A 24,166-nucleotide genomic window follows, 5' to 3' on the forward strand; every position below is an offset into this window, starting at 1 on the left:
CAAGGAAAGAAAAAAGAAACTAAATGCAGAAAATTTAAGTTTTCATAATACAAAATTAGTTTTATTTACACAAAAAAATAAGTCAGATTAAAAAACTACTTCCTAATTTTTTTATTCAAAATTTGTCACAAGCAGTAGTTACATTTAAAAACTAGTAATACTAAAAACTTTGTTTCACTAAAATCATAGCATTTAGTTGCAATGATTGATCGATATGAATGTAATTTTTAAAAAGAGTATAGCTAGAATCGGCTATTAACTTCAATAAAAATTAGACAACGTAACTTTGAAATATAATCGATATTTTCTTGAAATATCAATACTTCCTTAAAGTTTCTAACAGTCTTCGAAAAAGTATAGATTTTAAAGTACTATTGATTCATCGTTTGGTACCGATACTTTCTTATGAAAGTATTCAAATTTCTCAAAATATTACATTGTAAGTAAATTTAACCGTGTCTACATTAGCTTTACATTTATTAGTTCTTTACAACATTTGAAATAGGAGGGGCTGGATGAGATTACCCATTAATTTTGGCTTTCGAAGACTAATAAAAATTATTTAAAAAATTTATTTTACATATAACTTCAAATTTCTCTTATCCTAAGGAAATTTTAAAATTTAAAAAAAATCCAAAATTTATATTTAAGGTTTTTAAGGTTTAAAGCAAAATATAAATATCTGAAAATATAATGTAATAAAATATGTTAAGCCATATAAATTTATTTATTAAAAGATGTATTATTGTAAAAACATTCTTAAAAAGTTATAAGCCACGTGCATAATAAATATTTATTGCATCATTTTCAAATCTTAGTTTTAAGCTAATTTAGCTTCATTACCAACTAGCATAGCTTTATTATCATAGCTTTTATTATCAACTTTTGTTATTCTTTCTAGTAAAAGCAAAGCAAAATTACAAGTATAACAAGAATTGTACTCGGACAAGAAATGCACTCGGCAATACAATCATGCAATTCTGTATACCGGTCAACCATACAATTCTATATACCGGTCAACCATACAATTCTGTAAGACGCTGCATCAACAGTTTATACATAGTATTTTTCTAAATTAAAAAAGAAATGTTATCTAACAATATATGTCCAGTGTATTTTGTAATCCCAGTTCCAATGCAAGCTTTTAGAATTCTAGTCATAAAAGAAAACAAAAAAAAAAAAATTTTATATGAGAGAACGCTAAATTAATATTTAAGTGATTAAAACTAAAAATTTGTCAAGAAATCTGACGATTCCTTAACATTTTCCGGCTCTGTGTTGCTAGTCTAGTAACACTAATTCAAAAAATATTATTGTACAAATAACTAAAAATGTAAAACTATTTTCTTATGAACGTCCAGTGTTTTCGGTAAACACTTTTTTTTTTTAAACAGGAGGTAGCTCAAGTATGTTTCTTTACTCAGAATTCACATTCTATTATCACAGTTGTTAATATGCTGCCTGTTTAAAATTTTCAATCGAAATTTTCTGCTCCTAAAAGGATTAACTATGAAAGCGATATTAAAAATTTCAAAACCCGTTTGATTTCTGAAGGAAACCGAGAGGAAGTGAAAAGTGACTATTAGAAACATCACTTTCAAGTTTCATTCAGTAATCAAACTATTTTTGTTGTTCTTAATGTTCGCCTATTACTATGATTTTTCATATTTTGATAAGTATTTTTATTTTTACTCTCTCTTACATATTAATTTTGAAATCCTAAATGTGTAATTTTTTTTACCTTTATATTGACAAAAACTCTCATAATATATATTAAGGGTGTTGAATCGGGTCACCACATATATTGTGATATTTTACCAGAGAGTTTAACCCTACATACCTAAACATTCGTTTAATAGACAAGCATTCGTCTCAATTGATTCCAAAAATAAACGATGATGAAACGAGACAAACTCTAGCTTATAACTCACAAGCAATTAAATAATAAATAAATGAAATGCATGTACCTACTTTTAAAACCTCCATCAATATTTAGTTCAGCATTATAATAAATTGAAGCATTCATTATTTTTCCATATATCTCATTACTTAACTTCGAAAAAGTTCTCATACAAATTACCTTTTCCAGGCATCAACATTCTGACGGCTAACATTGGCTCATTTGGAACTATTATCATTTTCCCCACAGCTTGTACTGAGATTATGAACATTGGCTTTTCTTTGTTAACGTGAACGATTTCTGTTGTTGCGAATCTGGGGAAATTTTTTTTCATGCTTTTATTCCTTAAAGTTTACTCATTTTTTATAGATTAATGGTTTACTTATTTTACAATGATTCAAATTTTGTTCTTTATTACAAAAACATTGAATTTTTTTAATAATTGTTTACATCAAGTGATAGAAAAATTGTTTGCTCTATCTGAATTGCATAAAAAAGTGTCACTCTACGTCCGATAAGACTGCAGAGGAATATGACAAGCAAGTAATTACTGTGAACAAGTGACTAACTTAATGTTGATATGCAAGCAAAACGGGACATTTTCTCAATCGAGAAAGTATAATTTTGCTTCACGACACACTCAGAAGTTACCGCAAAAGTCAAAAATAGAATACTCCATTTCACACAACTTAATCAATTTAAATTTTATATACATGATGACCAAAAAGCTCTCATGCAACTTTTGAAGCACGTTAAAGAATTATATAAGCGTTACTGTTCTTTTCTGACAATTTAATGTAAGGTTTTAACATATAAGGTTTCAACATTTGTTTTAACATATAAGCTATTGCTAGCTTATATGTTAAACAACTTATAATTTTTCTTTAGCTTGGTTGAATTAATAAATTTAGAGAAATTGTGATAAATCTATTCATCAAAGGAGAGCAGAGCCGAGGAAAATTTTCAGAGGCTTAAAATAAGTGGAAAGAGATTTCATTTACAGAAATAATAGATGGTATAATGAGATGTTCTCAGTCGATGACAGAAGATCTAACAGATTGCGGTTTGTTCTGTGAGACTGTGAGAGGGGTTGGGGAAAGGATGCGACAAAATAGACGAAGATCTTCTAGAAAGCTTACCCGTGAGCTTAAAATATCGAGGGAACCATTGTTAAACATTCTAAGAAAGGACCTTAGGGGCAAAGCTTATAGGAAGAGCAATATTCACGGATTTCCAGAGTCTGTTGAAATGAAAAGAAATCAAAAGGTGGAAGAAACTCTTGCATGGCATGCTTTCGATGAGTTTGCCTAATTAACCAGAAACTATTTGTTTTACTGCAAAATCTAAACCCCCGAAATGATAGAATAGGGTCAATTTTTATTGATGACATCCCTGAGAACCAGCATTATGTCTCACGTTATCCAAATGCTTTGTCTGTGATGGTTTGGGGGGGGGATTTCAAAAAGCGGCAAATAACCGTCAGTTTCCATTGAAAAGGGAGCAAAAATCAATGCCCAATATTATAAAACTGATGTTTTGGGGGGAAGTTTACTCCCAAGTGCCCTGAGTATGTATGGGGTAGAATATATCTGCTTTCAACAAGATGGTTCTCCTTCACAAACTGCATATGTGGCTAGCGAGTGGTGCATCAAACATTTAGCTGACTTTTGTCGAAGGATGAATGGCCTTTCGTCTTCCCTGATTTGGTACCACTTGATTATTTTGTTTGGTCATATATGCTCGCTCAACTTAATGATTATAAAATCATCAATCTGAGCAAATTCAAAAATGTAGTTTAGAGATATGGCAGGAAATGTCGATAGAAGTCGCACGTGATGGATTTGAAAAGAGACTTGAGTTTGCTAAGTAAAATACCATATTATACCAACGCATTTATTGTAAAGATACTTAATGATTTTTTCTTTAATTTAATGAAAAAAGTTTTTGCATAATTCATTTTGTATTATTGTAATTAAAATTTGAAAGTATATGAAAACTTATTTATTATCGTGTATATATTCTATTCGAAAATTTTTTAATTAAGTTCAAGACATCCCGTTAATATTTTTTAAAGAAAACCACACTGAATTTATTTTGTGTATTCTATATTCTGGTTTTTTTTTTTGAATCACTACAATAGATCATAATGATACCGAATTACTTGTTATATATATATCTGTTACGGTGAATGACCGAAATCGGTGGTTGTTGACTTTCACCGGTGAATGTTGACAATCATATAGTCGCTTTGGTGAATGTCCGAAATATTTATTATATTCGATTTGATATGAATTTATTCGTGAATATAATTACATTTATTCGATATTTTAATACTTACTGACGATAGATCAGAAGAAACATAAGTGTTTGGAGTATCGGGCCATACATTTACATTTGACCGGTATACATTTGCTCTGTATACCCTTCACTGATGTTTTTTTTAAGGTTAAGCGCTACTGCCCTGTATACATTTGCCCGGTATACCCTACACTGATGTTTTTTTAGAGGGAAGTGCCACTGCCCGGTATACCCTACACTGATGTTTTTTTAAGGTTAAGTGCCACTGTCCTGTATACATTTGCCCGATATTCCAAACACTGATGTTTCTTCTAATCTATCGTCAGTAAGTATTAAAATATAGAATAAATATAAATATATCAAATAAATACAATAATATCAACGAATAAATAAATATAAAATTGGATATAACAAATATTTCGGACATTCACCGTAACATATATATATATATATATATATATATATATATATATATATATATATATATATATATATATATATATATATATATATATATATATATATATATATATATATATATATATATATATATATATATATATATATATATATATATAATAAACAGGTGTTGAGACACATTGACAGCTCGAAGGTGCAACTTAATTCTTTCAAAATATAATTCAATTATTCACTAAAATAAATAATATAATTTCCAAAATATCAATTAAAAATGAAACATTCGTGTCTGAGAAAATAGACTTTAAGCAACGAATAATCATTTCGTTAAAATGTTCTGTGACAATATGAAAAATCGATTCGTAATTAGTTATAACTTTTTAAAGTATCCCCATTACTATTTCTGGACCAATTCATCCATCATTCAGAAAATCGTTTGCTGCAGAAACAGCTCGCTCGTTTTCATGTCGTTTGCGTCTTCACTTGCACCACTCACATATCGTTCTCTCAATAATATTAATGCCATCTGTAACAGCACATCATGAGTTTTGAGAGACACTCAATATTGAAGCCGGCATAATTCTTCTGTTAAATGATGGCTTTCGAATAGAATTTCTAACCATTTAACACCTCAACTCTAGATGGAACTTTGAACGAGGTATCGTTTGTCAAAACGTCGATATAATTATGTACGTGCAACAAATGATTAAGGTGAATTGGAAAACCATTGCTTTGGAAGCTTCAAATTGTTCCGCTTTGGCTAGTAAATCGTCAGGAGGTTGGAGAAGAGTTTTCAAAATAGTTCTTTTGTTCGAATAATGATATTATTCGAGAATAATTTCAGTTCGTTAATAATTTGGTCTGGTAAAATGATTGGTGCCTTGTTCCCCTAGAGAGAACGAAAGTAAGGGGTGATAATAGGACTCTTGATATAAATGCATTAGTAATGGTTGCTTTCTATTTTAATGGAACGATATTTTACTATGTTCTTTTATTTTTGGTCGAGCGAAAATTACTAATATTGTATAAGTTGACTGTATCCCATATGTTCTGGCGAAAAGTATGCGCTCGGGTGACGACATTTAAAATTTAAGTAAGGTATTGTATTTTCATTAAAAATGAGGGTAATTATTTTAAAGAAAACATTTTCGCCAGATTTTGAATAAAAATATATCAAATTTAAGTCTCGAAAAACTGGTCGTTTTTTTCCCTTCCGGCAAATTAAATGGAAAATTTGATAATATTTTAATATGACATTTTTTATTCTATTCAGAGAACTAAGACCTCCAGTGTATCATTACAGTCCCTCATTTTCGTCTCACTGATATTGAATCGCTCTGTGAATTAATATAATGTTTTAAATTAGTTAAGTGGTTCTTTCATAGTTCGAAAACTTTTGTCTCACAAGAAGTTGTCGAATCGTAAAATGTGCCTTAGAAATAAATTAGAATGGTTTTGCATTTAAAAATGAACGAAAGTAAATGGGAAATTGGGCATCATACTTATTACAGAGTTAGATTAAGTAAAATGATTCATAGAATCTCAAAAAACTGCTTGTTTCTGTAGCGTAGATATGCTAGCTTTAAGCTTATAAAAACAAAATTGAAAATTGTTTAGTACTAGTTTTAACATTAGGAATAAAAAAAAATCAGTCTGTCAGTTATAAACATGATGAAATACAATTTTTCATTTTAATGCTACTTATCATCCTTATCATCGGTACAACAGTACGGAGTTTGTTTTAGCTATCTCCAGAACGTTTCTCCAAGCAGTTCTCTTTTTTGTCAATTCTTACCGTGTTTCTATAAAACTAAATATAGCAATATCAACGGTAGTAAAATTTTAAAAAAAGTTAATTATATGCTTATTGTCAACTAATCGGAATGATTGTTATAAATTTGACTATACAGACTTTGACAGATTGTTAACATACTGTTTTAATAGGTTTGTCATATTCTTTCTATGATTAAATTTGGCGATTTTTTAAAATTGAAAATAACTCATGTTCAATATACAGTTAAACTTCTATTTAACGAACTTCCATTTTGCGAATTTCTCTATTTTGTAATTTTTTTCGAGGAACCAAGAACATTTTGGAAATTCCTTCGCAAAATAACTTCCAAATAGCGAAGTGAATTTTCTATTTAACGAACTTTCCTTTGAGGTCCACTTTCCTTATTTCCCCAAATATTTCAGAACATTTCAAGTTTGTAAACGCATTTTATGGAAGAAATGACCTTAAATTGATTTTCGACCTTAAATCGAATTTAGAGAAGGCAGTAAAAATCCTTTCCCTTTTTGTTTTCATTTTAAACGAAAAACTCAAACAAAATTAACGGATTTTATCAGTAGCAATTAAACTTAATAACGCATGAGGTAATGTATGTTTAAAATTACTTTTATAATAAATGTAGCCATAATTTTATACATAAATTAAGCTTTTTATGCTTGAAAATATGCGTAGCATGATAGTGTAACACTGTATAATGTTTTGCTCTATTCTTGCTTTCCATGCAGATTTCTTTTATAGTTAAGATTTAATTAATAAATAGTAGATAGTCCACTAGACGAATTTGTATCAATTGCTATTTTAATTTATGTCTAGTGTCTATGAATTTAAAAACCTGTTTTATGTTATTTAAGTATTTCATAAGGTGATTTTTTTATCTAACGAATTTTCCATATAACGAACTCATTATAGGGATTTAGCGACTTCGTTAAATAGAGGTCATACTGTACTTAATTAAAATATAACATATTTTCTAAATAATTGTCAAATATAAATCAATACTCACAAGCTACACTTTTTATAGGTTTTTCAGATACGTGTACAACAGTTACCAGAGAACTTAAACTACAATTACTATCCGTATCATAACCAAATGGACTATAAAAGTAATAAGAAGGTAGCAAAATGAGACAGTAGCTTTTAGTTTTGGAAAGTACTAATAGTGAAATAAGCAAAAAAATAGTTCGTAATAAAGTTTTAAATCATAAGAAAAAAGCTTTTCCTCAAGAACGTACTAAGAAATCGTGTTAACAATGCACATAAAACTAAAATAAAAAAATCAATATTCGTTTATCATGCGTTATAAGAAATTAGTAGAAGGGAAAAAAAAAGATGAAAATTTTTAAATCCGCAAAATTAATTATCGAATATTTATGAATGAGGAATCAAATTGTGATGACGTTTACCGTAGTTTTCAAATGCTGTAACAAGTAATAATTTCACAAAAAGTAATAATTTCACATAAAGTAATTATTTCACAAACAGTAATAATTTCACAATAACAGCAAATAAAAATAGTTTTTACTTTTAGTATTTTTAGAGTTAATTTCACGTCGATTAACATTACTGTACATAATAACATAAAAAAAATGTGACTTTTAGAAACAGGATGAAGAAATTATTTTCAATCAAATTCAATGTTAATATAATTACGTTAACATTAATTAATTTCAGAATAAAGCTAATAAAGGTATTTTTTACTTTCAGCATTCTTAGAATGAGATATATTAATATTTATAACATCGTAAATTGATATTTAAAACATCATTAATAATATTATCATTAATAACATTAAAAAAATTGACTTTTGGAAACAGGATGAAAAAATTATTTTCTATCAAATTCAATGCAGATTAAAGTAAAATTACTTTAACAGGTATAAATTTCATAATAACAGCAAATAAACGTAGTTTTTACTTTTAAGAACGTTTCATTTCATTAAAAAATATTTGATTCATGTTTAAAGTTAGGAAATGTTGGACTTTTACATTTAATTATTAAAATTTACTTTTCGATTGGCTAGATGGCGCAGTATTCGCTATTGTATTGATAAGCTCACCACGTGCTCGGCAGAAAAACAAACTTCTCATAAGTGAGCGAGACTCCTCTTGGATTACACAGACTGAGTTGTGCTCTAGGATTTTCTTATATTCGAATTGTTAGCAGTCTTTTTTAATTATTTAAAATAAAATCAGATAATAAAATGCACTATTTGACAACAAGTATTTATAACATGGCCGAGAGTTTTAAGCAATTTACATCGAATACAAGGAATTATAGAAACAATAAGGAGAAATCGTGTATAGAAAAACAGAAAAAGGTAATTTCTAATTTTTTTAACCTATCAATAAAAATTGCTTTAAATAACAATTTTTATGGTAATGGTTGCTTTTTACAAATATGCGTCAATATTCAATCAATTTTATTTAAAAATTATTAAATTTTAATAATTTGTCACGAAGTGATGCAGATCAACGAAATCTTTTTTCAACCCATATTATTCCAACATTTGTTATGAATAATAGCAATTGACTCCCAAACAAAATATAAGGTTGAAAATTTGCTCCACACTTTAACCTCTACTTATCTAATTAATTTTTAATAAAACATCCTGTTTATGTAATTAATTTTTGAAAAGTGTTTTTTTTATTTTTGACGATTTTATTGATCGACGGCTATTTTTTGAATTTAATCTAAAAAAGTAACATTAAGTCTATAAAAACTAAAAATCTTCTTTTCAAATTTAAATAATTTCATTCTGTTAGATGTCGAAATCTTTTTTTTTCTTTCAGGAAAACGTCAATAGCAGAATACTTTTACTACAAATGTAATATATTTGGGTAAGTTTAGGTACAGTTGGCTTAATAAAGCCTTGGGTATGTTTAGGTACAGTTGGCTTAATAAAGCCTTGGGTATGTTTAGGTACAGTTGGCTTAATAAAGCCTTGGGTACGTTTAGGAACAAGTTTTAGTTCAGAAGAAGTTTTAGAGAGCAGAAATGATTAAACTTTCTCTAACACTATCACGTCTGAATCTTGTTAGAGGAACTAGGTTATTATCTTACAATGTAGCTTCAAGCCTGAATGCATAATGCAATACATGTCAACTTTTACTTTTCGACAATGATTTTTTCTAGAGGAAGTAATATTAAAATTGAATTAGTCATATGCAGAAATATATTTCTTTAGTTTGGAAAGGTTTAAACACACATACAATGATGCTCATACATTCATTTATATATATATAGAACTTTTTAATATGTAGTGGTGGACCAAATTATTTAAAATTAAATTTATAAATCCAAGAAATCGCCCAATTTAAGGGCTGAAAACGTAAAAGGGGGAAAAACTGGTATTAAAACCATTTCATTAAAGCTAGTTTTAGTGAGGAGAAATAAAAGCTATTATTATAATACCCAGTAACGTGGCCCGGGTTGAAATCCCAGAGATAGATCGTTGATACGAATTCCGCACCCGGCTCGCACCAACCACAGTGCGGAAGTTAAATATCATCGGTGATAGACGGATCAAGTGTTAGAGGGCCTTTGTCGTCAGGATAACTGTGGGAGGTTTTCATGGTTTTCCTCTCCATCTAACGCAAATGCGGGTTAGTCCTCCATGAAACCGAATTTCTCTCAATACTTGATCACGGAGTTCCCTTGTTTTCTGCGTTAGGTTCACAATTACCAGGTTATGGAGTTGAACATAAGTAGTAGTAAACTCAAAAATTGGGTCGGCTGTTCAATTGTGGTAATAGATAATAAAATAAAATATTACTACAATAAATTAAACTATTTATCACTATTTATCCTTTCTTAGATTGATTTGAAAAGAATTTACTCAAAGTGAGATTATCCGAATTGGCGAAATTTTACTTCATCTCGGTAAAATGTATTATTACCTGTATTATTACCTTCTATCCACCACTCCCTACGTACCAGATAAGTGGGGATACTTAGGGAGGGAAAATTGTTCCTTGTGCTATTCTCTTTCACAGACTTACTTGGTTACTATTAAAAAAACCTCGATTATTAATAATAACAGATTAATTACATTGTCCGTATTATCTAAATATTATTATTTCTTCTTTTCACTGAAACAGTTAAGGGATTTGGTCAAATCACTTACTTTAGGCTTATCCCCCCTTAGAGTTGTTATTTTAACATCTTCTGTGAATTGATCATCTACCTTAAGAATTTGTTCGAATCTATCATATTTTGCATAGAGCTCAAATGTTAGAGGGTATACATATGTACCATGTATAAACTATTGGGGCAATATTTCCAAAATGGTGGTGACCCATATATCGTGAATCCGATGAAATCCGAATACATCGAAAAAAGTGCATGTTTAGTAAAAGTGCGACTTTGGGTTTGATTTGGTAGAACTTCAAATATCGCCTGCTCTGATTAACAAATTTCATTATGAAATGCACACATTTTAAATTTTCAACTCAAACTTTATGTTATTAACCAGTTAAGCGTGGAATTTAATTTTAGAAATCCTCCCAGGGTGTTATTTATTTATTTATACAACATACATTTGCAGGCTTGTGTGTTCAATTAAACCTTATAAACTTTTGCCATGAAGAAGGACAGATAGCCTAATACTGAAAAGGATAGCACGAAGATACACCCAGGGTAACAGCGGGATTCAAACCCGCTACGTCCATGCTACACACAGCGTTTGACGGACGATACCGCTCAGCCCTATCCACAGGGTGCTGAATTAAAATTTAGCTATGGCGTGTATGCACGTCGAATGCAGCACAAACTATCGTATTATAAATTTTGCGAAAACTTAATAAGATATTTTAACAGTTATAACGTAAGTATGGGGCTATTTTTTTACCCAAGGCAAAGTAAATAGTTGAGAGTAGTTTATAGTTGCAGTTCATTTACGTCGCACTAGAGCTGCACAATGGGCTATTGGCGACTATCTGGGAAACATCCCTGAGGATGATCCATAGACCTGCCAACACAATTTTGATCCTCTGCAGAGGGGATGGCAGTACCGCTTCAGTAGCACGACGACCTGCGCGCGAAGTCGAGCACTTTACGGTATAACAGTTTAGAGAGGACCAATAACGGATACCGCACACTCTTGGACACGTCGCAGACTGCTCCAAATGATCATCCAGGCCGGGATAGGCTGGTTGGTAGGGCACTGGAACCATGTCCAAGAGTTTGTGGGTTCGATCCCCGCCGGCCGAAGACTCCCCGTGTAGTAAATGGTGACTGATGCACGTTAAATCTATCGAGTCGCAAAATCCTCCATGTTCCCATAACAAATCAAAGCCTCTGGGGGAACTGATCCAGGAGTTTCCTTGTCTTCTGGATTTGTTCAAAATTACAAGGATACGGAGTTGAACATTAGTAACCATAAACCCTAAAATTGGGTCGGCTGTTCAACGACGGTTATAAATTAAAATTGAAAAACATGGTCACACACCCACTCACTGACCGCAGCTAGTGATGCTTGACTTCGGTGATCTGCTGGAAACCGTGTCTTAACGATCAGTCCACTGCGGGACGAGAGTAGTTTATAATTTAAATTATATTAAACTTCTTTGACTTTTCACAAAAGCCGGTTATTAATGATATGGTTTTGTTATTAATTTTTCTCCTTTTCCCTGATATTCAGTTTTACTTTGGATGCTTAAAAAGCGTGAGATTTTGCATAAAATGCTTTTGATTTTTTGTACTCAATTCAAGAATGTCTAGGACGTGCTGATTTGTCCTTGCTAATTGTGTACGCGATTTCAACGCAACTATTTGCGTTAATCAACTCTCGTATACCAAATAATATTGTCATTCTTTTTTATTTAAACTTCAAGTTTTAAAAGTCAATCTCACTATTTTGTTTTACATGACGGGTATACAAGTCAAACTAACTTAACAAGTTAAGAAGATTCCGGAATAGATAAAAGCTTAAATGTATACTTCAAGTTACCTAAATATTACATTGCATTTAAAACAGAATTTTTTCTATTGTTTCTTCAACTTCGGAACTTTACATTATTGAATTTGGGAGTTAAATTCGTATTATATATAGGGGAGAGTGGGGTCAATTGTAACATTTTTTGCTTAACTATTTTTAACTAACAAAAAATCCAATATATTATTAGTATTAATTGACAGACGAGTAAAGAAGACTATCCTCTACTAGAAAAAAAAATAAATACCTTATTTTAAATGTTATTATATTAGTGATTAAAAATTTTTGACAATCGCGCACTTGTTACAATTGTCCCCACTTACGGGGTCAATTGTAACAGTTCATAAATTCAACTAAAACATAGTTAATTATACATATTATCATAGTTGTGATATATTTTTTTATTGATCAAAATAGTAGTGATATTTTAGGAGTAAAAATAATAATGAGCAGAAACCTAAAGGGTTAAACTTTTAACTTTAAGGGGTTAAAAATTTTAATTTATGCTGTGAAAGGTGACAAATGAAATAATGCACATGCAACATAATATAAATGATATAGGAAACTATTGGTGGTTCTTAAAGAGTTAAGTAATGGTTTGTAAACATAAGATTATTTATTTTCAGATGTTACAGTCGTCCCTTTACTTATTGTTACAATCGTCCCCAAGTCGCCATTTCAGCTTCATTTGTTAAAAACAATGCTTTTTAATTAACAAAACTAGTCTTTTTTTTCTTAAAATGTTAATTAAGGTGTCCACTTACATATTCGGTTAATAATTTTTATTTGTTTAAACAAAATTACTATGTTACAATATAATATTCTAACACCAAAAAAAGCACTTACGTAGCGTGAAAATATCTTTTGTGGTATAACTCTTTCAAAAGTACATAAAAATGGTTGCCAGCAGGTGTGTACATGTAGATTTATTAAATACACCTTGTGCGCCACGTAGGAACCGAATCTAGAACTCGACACTCGAAATATTTGCTCTGTTACAATCGTACCCTGTTACAATTGACCCCACTCTCCCCTATGCTTTAAAAAATATAGAGTTTACGCTTTCAACCCAAAAAATTTAAATTTACGCTCAGTCTGAAAGAAGTAGATAATTTTCAGTTAGTTTAGACACTTTTTTGTTAAGTATGTGAATACGACGTCAAATTTTTAATAAAATTGAATTTCGTAAGCATTTTCCTTATTCATACTACCAAGCAGATGCTATTTAAAATACTATCCTACGTATAAAAAAAAGAATTAGAAAAATTTTAATATATTCTATTACTATATTCTATTAATTATTCTATTAATATATTCTATCCTTTACTACTATATTCTATTTTAATATATTCTATTAATATATTCTATCACTGATTAAATTAAAGAATCCACGATTGGGGCCTCCCTTGCCTGAGAGGTCTCGCCATTCCGTCAAACGCTGTGTAGATTGGAGGTAGCGGATTCGTATCCCACCATAACTCTGAATGTAGGTTTGTGATGTTCTTCTCAAACCTATTTTTTTAAACTTGTCAAAGCCATAACATGTTATGAGTACATAGCTTTGTGATGGGACAAAGAAAAAAATAAGAATCTCTTCTAAGAACCTTTTCTTAGAACAACACACATTTGCCTGAGCTGACTATTTTTAAAAAGGATAAAAGGACAATTATTTTAAATTTCAGAATCACACACGTTTGCCATAAAAATTAGCGCAATTAGAAAGCGTTGTCAGGATATAACGAAAAGTGATTAAAAAATCAAAGTAAAACGATCATTTATTGCAAGAAAAAAAAAAGAATGGAGGTTTTAGAACCCTCTGAAACCACCTCTGAATGCAAGATACGATATGCACAGTTGCTGTGACGCATAGTTGTTTTATGAATATCTCCGAATCGACTGAACTCGTAGAATGTCTAACGTACCGCCCCAAGTGGTCCCAGATGTGCACGCTCGGTGTCAAATTTGGGGATCCAGCAGGCCAGGGAAAGGTGGTAATGAGGCGGACGCATTCCTGTGACACCCATGATGTGCGTGGTCAATTACTGTCTTACTAAAAACAGGCTCTTGGGGTAGCTTGCCATGAGAGGCAACACATGCGGCTGAAGGATTTAAGATTATATAGCTGAGCTCTCATGACGCCGAGAATCATTATTAGGCATGACCGTGTGTCAGATGTGAGGGAATCCCGTACCATCTCACCAGCTATAAAAGCGGTGTGATTCTGTACAGAGTAGGCTGGATTAATTTCCGCCCACCCGCTGTAGTGGTGTCGTTCTTGACGAGATTGGATTGCAACCGAATGGAACCAAGTCGTTTTCAGTGAAAATTCCAGATTTAATTTGGGCAGTGATGACCATCGTGTATGAGTATAATATCCCCGTAGTGAATGCCGCGATCATGACTACACTGTATAACAGCACACTGTAGGTTTTGATGGTATGGGTTGTCATAGCATATGACACTTGATCACCCCTAATATTGATCCATGGCAACATGACAGACCAGTGGAAAGTTCGTGACATTCTTCAACTACATTTTTGCTACTTCTGGCGAACTTCCGGGAGCCATTTTTCAACAAACAATGCGCGATCACACACATCAAGGGTGTCGCAGGAATGCCTTCTCAGCATTACCACCTTTTTCTGGTCTGCTGGCCCTGAATTGACTCTAAACGTGCATATCTGGGACCACTTGGGACGGCAAGTTGGGCAGTCTTCAAATTTAGTCGATCCAGCGGTATTTTCACAGCACATGTGGAACGATATGCTGCAGAACATAAGAACAATGATCATAAATAAAGTTCAGATCAAAGTCCAGATACTCATAAAATTTGTTTAGATATAACTAAAGCAGTGTTTAGACATGGTCAATTGTATGTTATTCTATCGAGGGTGAAATCTTTCAATTCTATCAGTGTTGTTTCATTAAATGCCCAAATCAACAGTTGTGTTTTCAAAAAAATTTTATTTGAATTTTAAAATGGCCATTTTTAATGCTGCTTAAGTTGAAGTTCATGGCTCATTAACTAAAAGTATTGTTTCAATTGCACAACACTACTTAAATTTTCACCTACTTTATTACTATGCTACATTCGAGGACTTGAAGCTGTTGTTCGAAAATTTCAGGATGTGTACATAGAAAAATTAAAATTTAGAGGGTAATAAATCCTGCAAAAAAATTTGAATTGTTAACATGGAATTCAACGCAAAGTTTTATTCGAACTACCAAATACTAGTTTAGTTTTAACTTTTTTTATGACCATACTAATTTCTCTTACTCTTTTTTTTTTGGTTTTCTTACATTTTACAACTTAATGGTAAATTAAAAGACCTATAGCTGTTGTGCTCATGAACACTGAAATTTAGATTTGTGTGCTTAAAAATATGTAAACTGTTTGAAGTTTCAAATTAGTACTAAAATGTATATGTTTAAAATTTTGTATAGAGAAACCATCTGTAAATTTAGAGTTTTCTGCCGATAAACGTTTTATAAACTATTCATTCTAAACTGTAGTCTTTAAAATAGTATATAATGCTAGCCGGAAGTAACGTACCTAATCTAAAGGGAACTGCGAAAGCAGTTCCGGGAATTGGAGAGCATAGACGTTCTAGGGGGAGTTTCCTAATAAATAAATTTAAAAAAAAACGCAATCACTTTCTTAAGCAAATAATTTATTCATGTTATGTTATTTTTCGGCTAAAATTCTTGAAAAGCAGACCAATTTGAATACAAATACGTACATTAAAAAAGAATCAATATCTGAAAAGAACACCTGCATCAGTAAAAAATAGTCCTTTAAAATAAAAGTCTAAACAACTAACCGAAACAAACAAATCACATTTGGGTTGGAATCAAATGCTTCGGAAACTCAATGAAGTGAAATAAAATCGAAGAACGGGAAAAAGCTCCACTATTCTATTCCTATCCATCAATCCACTTAAGTTGCATACGAAAAACCTTTTCATGCTTCAGATAAGAAAATAAAAAATATGTTTTCTCTGCCAAGACCCGCATTGACCATTTTGAAAAAAAACCCCTCCCTTTTTTTCTATTCCAACTGACAGAAAGAAAATGCAAATGGAGTAGATACTTGACGGATTCCTTAACTCTATATTTATGTCCATCTCCCTGGATCCGGGGCCTGGGAACGGGAAAAAGGCGGAGAAACGATCCGGAAAATTGGAATGCCTTCCGTTTACAGTCAGTGAGAAGCAAATAATAGAAAATCCTTCTGGAACGGTCAGAAAGAAGAAATTAAAGGTGGAAAAAAAAAGTTTTGGAAGATTTCTTTTCCTCTTTCTTTATTTTATTCATAATACTGGATTTAAGGAATTTGTCCAAAACGTAACACCTCTTAAACATAGACACCATTTATCACATAGTTATCATTACCGTAATTGTTAACATTATACAGAGTTATTCATAATTCCCTCCACCTGTAAACGCCATTTTTCTTTACTACAACTGGCTTCAGTGGTACATGTTACTGCCATCTACCGGCAACTGCTTAAATTAAAACTTGAATACTTTCGGAATAATTTCATATGTTCTTTTTTGCCATTTTCGTCTTCATTTTTTTACTATAAAGCTTCGAAACCCCGAAGGGAATTATGAATAACCCTGTATAATCCTCCTTATCGTAAAATAAGAAATAATTAAATTAATAAAATAGTAAAATAATAAAAATAGCAAAATAATAAAAATAATAAATAAGAATTCAGTAAATATTTTTGTGTATGAGGGGGCAACATCATGGAAACTGAATTCCTTATAGTAAGCTGGTTTGTCCAACGAAATAATTAACCTAACTCGTAATGATAAAAAAAAAAAAAATGCCTTTTAATAAAATGGTAATAGAGTACATTGATTTACGTTAACACCTCATTCCAATTAAATAGGAAAAGCAAATTTTGATTTAGATTTTCGGAAACAAACAGTCATCAGAGTAATGGGAAGTACTAAATGATTCGAGCTGTTTACAAGGGTTTGAAACAATTTCAGATATGGAAGTTAACGATTCGCAAAGTATGATAAACGGATTGTTCAATTTTTTGAGAGGATTAGGGGCTTCTAATTCAAATAATTTAGAAAGTGTTGAAAAATTTGAAACGATACATACGGACACATCGTTTTCATACCTCTAAACATTCGAGGTTTTTACGAAATAGTTTTTTCAATGGCAGTAGACTAAAGCAGAAATTTTAAAAACCTATTGAGTTTTTATTACTTTCATCAGAACTTAATATCACTACTTTATGTCAGCCATATCTTTTATGTTTATACATACAAAAATATATTTATATGACGATAAAATATACAAAAATATATAAATAATTTATATGAAGTGATGGACAAAATTCCTTTAATTTATTAAAGTATCAATACATTACTTTTGAGACATCTGATACTGCCGAAATTCTTAAACAGTTAAAGGGTATTAGTATTAAATATTCTTTCTTGCATTTTTTTTTTTTTTTTGAATTTACAATTTTTAAAAAAATTCATTTTCTCACATAAATTCTATATTTTCCTCTTGTATGTTATTCGGAACTTCATTCTATTTATTTTTCTTCCTATAATATTTTAGGTTTAGAAATAATGTTTTCAGTTTATTCATTCATTTTTTTTAACACCATCATTGAATAACATGCTCCCTAAATGTACCTAAAACGAACATTTTCTGAACGAAATGTTAAAAAAAAAGGATATTAAAGGTGTTAGTTAAACTGCGATAAACTATAACTTTTTTTTAACAGCAGACGTGACTTCTTTTAAAGTAATATATCATCCTAGTCGACGTTAAAAGTTTTTGACAGGATAACGCCAGACTAAATCGTGCCATTAGTCTCACTAAACTAAATTTAGCTAAATCCCTGTTTCTTTTCTTTTTCTGAAAAGATTTATCTTTTTTTTTATATTTACTAAGATAGTGAAAAATAATCAAACGTTCTTTCCTATTTTTTCGTAAATGTTTCGAACAAGTTTTTTAGAGATTAAATATCCTTAATAAATCCTAGTATTACATCTAACTCCATTTGAGATTATGGACTAATGCATAGCTTCCAACATTTACGCTTTCCGGTAAATATATTTTCTAATGGTATCAAACATAAATGGATCTAATGGTATCAAAGCTGAGAAATTTTGAAAAGAAACACTATTTTTTTTTTAAATTTGCCAGTTCTTTTGGGCAGTATTATTTTATCATTTGGCTTTTTATGTAAACATTGAAATGTGTGATGATTTAAAAATCTTTTCACCTTTTCTAAAGCCGTAGGAAGTATTTTTATCATCAATTTTTGTAACTCATAGTAACAGGGGACCCCATCAAGGGGGAAGGTGGGCCCACGATGTGCCCACTTAAAGCTTGGGGGGGGGGAATTTTTACACTAAATAAAACGAATAGTTTGGGGGGGGGAATTTAGACGAGAGATTTTTTTTTTAAGTACATAAATAGAAGAAGCATTGTCATATTATGAGTAGAATGCAAGCAAAGTAGCACTATTTCGAACAAGGTAACATGGAAGGGGGAAGTTAGCAATTTTTTTTTTGGGGGGGGGGGGTGGATGAATGCGCCCAAGAGCTTAGGGGGGATGGGGGCGACTGCATAGTAAACTGTTAACCACTTTTAATTTGGATTTCATTTGTTTATAACTTCAGCTCTGATGAAGTAGATTTGAATAAAATTAATGAACATATTCAAGTGTTAGAAAATGTATAATAAGGTATAATATTTAGCATTTATAAAGTTTATTTCTCAAACAAAATAAAATAAAAGCCATTAAGTTTTCCACTTTTTTATAGCATTTTATGGGTGACAGTAAACATACTTGCCATCAAAGGAAAAGGCATTGAAATATAAATTAATTTTATCTTATAAACTAAATGACTTTTATTTTTATTTCTAATTAAAAGTATTTAAATTTATTCTTTATGCAAATAAATGGCCCTTTCGTAGGTAAATAAATTTATTAAGCTAAGAATAAAATATTATTGCATAACCTTTGCCAGCAGTTGTAAAATTTCTTTGGAGTTGTAGTCGTAAATACCGTTGCAATTTGAGGAGGTGGGCTAATAGCGTATTTCAAAATATTTATATAAGTGCAGAACTATTCGACATGATGAGCAAATTTTTCTGCGCATTAATGCATGATTAAAATTTAACTTGTTCATTAAAAAAAATATTCAAAAAGATAATTTAAAAAATCCATTTAGCTCTTTCCCATTCAGAAAAAAATCCATTTAGCCCATTCCCATTTAGTAAAAAAAAAAAAAAAAAAAAAAAAAAAAAATTTAGCCCTTTTGTATGCAAAATTCTACTTACGAGAATTTTTATTTTAACAAGATTATATGTTGAAAGGAAATTATTGGATTTTTTTTTAATTAATAAGCTTAAAAGGTTGAAAAATTCTAAAACTAAATTATAAATTTACTCTATACTTTTTTTTGCTATAAACAAATAAAATGTATCTATAAAATATGTTTCGTAAGACTCAAAATTGTACCGGTAAAGCCGCCCACTACTTTCTTCTTACTATTCTTTCACTACTTCTTTCTATTTTTCTGTAACTAATTTTTCAAACCGTTGATCCTTTTGGGATCGGCCAGACTTCCTAATTTAGACTTTTCATGCCATTTGCCGTTAGGCATATAACTCTCTACTTTTCCATGCTTTCTGGTGTATGGTCTTTACCAACCTATTAAAAAGTACCTTATCATTGGCGTATGATTCTAGGTCTTCTTTTTCCGGTCATTAGGAAACCAGGAAAGCAAAACTTTTGCTAATATCTCTCCTGGCATCCTCAACACTTGACCTGTTCGTCACCACCTTCTCTTGCTAATAAATAGGGCACTCGGTAGAAGAACAGTGATAATAGGTGATAATAGGATTTCAGGGCCGACAATTTTAAAATAAGTGATCATTTCAGGGCCGACAATTTTAACATAGGTGATTATTTCGGTAGACGGAAAAAAAGGTCCCTGAAAAAAAGGTACGGAAAAAAAGGTCCCTGGAAAAAAAGGTACGGAAAAAAAGGTCCCTGGAAAAAAAGGTCCCGGAAAAAAAGGTCCCGGTAAAAAAGGTACCTTCACAGGGAAAATCTGTAGGGATATTTCCCCTCTCGCTTTCTGGGCAGCATGAATGCTTCTCGCTGTTTGAATGAATATTCTTTTTATCTGTAATAATTCAGATTAGATCATTGAGGTAAGGAGAAGGGTAAGGCTGTATTACGCTTGGTTATGGGCTGGTTGTATTACGCTTTTTTTTAAAAATTTTATTTCATTTATTTATTCTTCTTTGATTATTTTTTAAAGCGGGAAGATACTATTTAAATTTTTCAATAATGTTTTACTTTTTTTTGTTAATTTTTTTAAGTGAAAAATGTGTTATTTTCTATTTTAAACTATATTTTGTGAAGAAGTTGCTAATGTAAGGCTTAAAGTAGCCAATCGGGGAAGTTTGGAGAATTTATGTGTTGGATGTTTATTCGTGATTGGAGGTAAAAGTATTGGTCCTTTTTAATTAGTTAAAAACGCGCGACACGAAAAAAAAAAAACATGCACGGAACAGCAAAATGCTCTTCAATGCATTTCAAATATTTTCCCCTACAGAATTTTCCCTACACAGGTACCTTTTTTACCGGGGACCTTTTTTCCGTACCTTTTTTTCTGGGACCTTTTTTTCCAGGTACCTTTTTTTCCGGGACCTTTTTTTCCGTACCTTTTTTTCCGGTACCTTTTTTTCCTAGAACCATTATTTCAGGACCGACAATTTTAAAATAGGTAATCATTTCAGGGCCGACAACTTTCGGAAAAATAAAGTAATGGCAGTAAAAAAGAAATTCTAATCATTACTTTATTGCGAAATTGGTAATGACTGACCATAACGCAGGATCTGACTGGCTGTAGACATACTGAGGCCACAGCTACACTCCTTGAAGATGGATCCTGGGACCATTTAAATTAAAAAACGTATTGAAAAATTTCATATAGTCTTAAAGTATATTTTACTGTAGCTTATTTCGGTCTTATTATTATATTTTAATCGAATATTATTATAGAACTTTATATAATGAATCAGACTGCAGAAATGGAAACACATCACGATTTCAGTTGAAATAGAGAACAATTTCTCTTGCTAGTGCAAATGCACTGTTTGTATTAACAGCTTGGGCCTGTTCCTGCTCAGATGTTTAAGACTAAGTGGGTCACTTAAAAATTGCCGAAGAAATATTTCAACGCAGAGTCGTGGCACTTGAATCTTGTATTTTCGAATTATAGAAAAAACTTGCACACTTGTTATGTGTTTTATAGATTACAGCTGACTGTTATGGACTAGTAAAAGTAACTCTATAACTTGTTATAGGTTTAATTTTTTAGAATATCTCACTAACTGGGTCAATTGAAACAAAAATTAAACAAATGAAACATAAATTTTTTAACTTGTTAAGGAAAGCAAAAAGTTTTTAATAAATTTTGTAAATCAAGCCACATAAAGTAAACAATAAAATTTTTTTTTTTTTACATTTTCGCAATTTCAAAAATATTTAATTTTTTAAGAGCTCCTTATTCAAGTGCTGCTCTGGGCACTGTGTCACGAAAAACCTCTCGCAAAGAGTTTTATCCAGAAATGGGAGAGAAAAAAAAAACTGGCTGTAAAACCAATTTATTTCAAGCTTGTTTTCGGGGAAAGTAAAATGTCCGTGACAGCCGATAATCGATAAATATTGTAAATGTAATTAATCGATAAATGTTAAAAATATAATTAACCAATAATCGAAAAAAGTCATGTTATGCAAGTCATGTTATGCAAGAATTTTTTTAAAAAGCAATTTTACTTTTTTTCTGAAATTGATTTTGTAAAAACGTGGTTTTCTCAACATAATAATCGAAAGTTACGGAGAAAGGGTGTTAATAGAGAGCTTTTGCGTTACGTAACGGTTTTCAGCTAATTAAGCTTTACAGCGCATGCGCGAAAATTAACGCAAAAAAATAACGCGTGCCTTTAAATACAGCTTTTGCCTTACTCTAGGCAAAACCTTTACGTTAACGCTATTTTTCAAAAGCCGCACATTTTAATGTGTTGATTGCGCTTTGTGCCGTTGGTTTGCGTTTCCAAAAGCTTTTATTGCGTTTTTTTTTTTTCATTTTTCTTTGTTTTCATTATTTTTTACTTTCATTATACTTTTTAAAATTTGAATAATTTGTAGTAATTGGCGATGTATGATGGTACAAAAAAGGGGTAAATAGAAGAAGTGCTTATGATAAAATTGCCTCAGTTTCGTCAAGAAATATACTTTATAAAGACGCGAAATAGGCCAGCGTGGATTTTCTTAAATATAAAAGAAATTTTTTTAAGACAATACAATTTTACTTTAAATACAGTCCGTTTTTTCTTATTTTGATATTTTACTATTTTCCTGATTTGTGAAAATTATTAGAATGAAAAGTAAGCAATGTATGGTTGCATGAAAAATTGCTTATTAATGTGTAGTGTGCTAAAAACATTTTGCTTTATTTATCAGCTAGTTTTATAATAATTTTTCATAACCCATCTTCTCTGTTAGCAAATGTATTTTATTAACTCAATTAATTTACAACAAGCTTCTGAAATTAACAAAAAATAATTGAGAATTTATTCTTTAAAAATCGTTATTGATACTAAAAAATATACATTTGGAGTTAGGACAAAATAACATGAAATAATCAGGAGTCATATGATGTTTTAAGGAAAAGATGTACTGGCTGGAAGTTCATAAATATAGTAAATACAACGAATGTAATTCCAAAATGTATTAGGTCTCCGTTTAACAATTTTTTCTGCTTAACCAAAGGCAGCACAACAAACTGCATATTTCAAGATTTTTGTGTTTAAATTCCCGCATCGCTTTTCTTCCTATAAATGACAAGGCGAAACGGAAAGTAGAAAATTTTTCTCTTGATGCGGCCTCCAAACACATTGTTTCTTTGTCAGGACAAAAATTATAGTGATGTACGCGCCCTATTTACATTTCTCCTCTATGATGTGAAACGAAATTAAAAGTCATCACAACCATTAGCCTGTTGAAACTTAAAAGTGTTTGTAATTATCACCTCTTCATTATTTTCCACAATTAAATAGGTTTTGATATTTTTAATCACGTATTTTTCGCAAAGAATCGTCTTAATTTGAAAACATAATATTTTTTCATAAATGTTAACATGCGATCATGAACATGCATATTCTTGTTGCTTCATTTCTTTGAAAAATTCTTAAAATACACATTAACTGTGGTCACAAGAATGCCAACTGCCATCTTTTGCTCTTTCCAAAAAGGATTCTCCGAAGTGGTAATAAAATATAAATCAAAAAATCAATTACAGATAATTGCATTTTTATATCAATTGCTATAGCTTTAACACACCAACGTATGAATTTCAACCATTCTCATACATGTTTAATCAATTCATCTGTAATAATTGTTAAAATCTATATTATATAAAACGCTAATACGCATGTATCAATAAAATCGATGATATTTCTTTTCTCGCGTTGGCAACAGTTTTCATTTTTAATTTATGGGCTTCGGCGCGCAAAAGCACGTACTGAGCATCATATGGCTAATCTATATTATATTAAACGCTAATACGCATGTATCAATAAAATCGATGATATTTCTTTTCTCGCGTTGGCAACAGTTTTCATTTTTAATTTATGGGCTTCGGCGCGCAAAAGCACGTACTGAGCATCATATGGCTAATCTATATTATATCAAACGCTAATATGTTTTAATTGATAGGCTTCGGCGCGCAAGAGCACGTAGTGAGCATCATATGTCTAATCGGGTGA

General features: G+C 30.8%; 1 protein-coding gene across 1 annotated transcript in view; it reads left to right on the forward strand.

Moving 5' to 3' along the window:
* Positions 1-8,475: 8,475 nt before the first annotated feature.
* LOC107453034 (protein O-mannosyl-transferase Tmtc3) overlaps positions 8,476-24,166 on the forward strand; it is a 105,465-nt gene continuing 89,774 nt past the window's right edge. Inside the window, exon 1 of the mRNA XM_016069693.3 lies at positions 8,476-8,724. Within this exon, the coding sequence (XP_015925179.1) occupies positions 8,608-8,724 (117 nt within the window). The 5' untranslated portion in view covers positions 8,476-8,607. The remainder of the gene's footprint in view (positions 8,725-24,166) is intronic.

Source organism: Parasteatoda tepidariorum, chromosome 9 (genome assembly GCF_982258835.1).
Source record: "Parasteatoda tepidariorum strain Cologne lab strain chromosome 9, Ptep-v5.0, whole genome shotgun sequence".
NCBI lineage: Eukaryota > Metazoa > Arthropoda > Arachnida > Araneae > Theridiidae > Parasteatoda > Parasteatoda tepidariorum.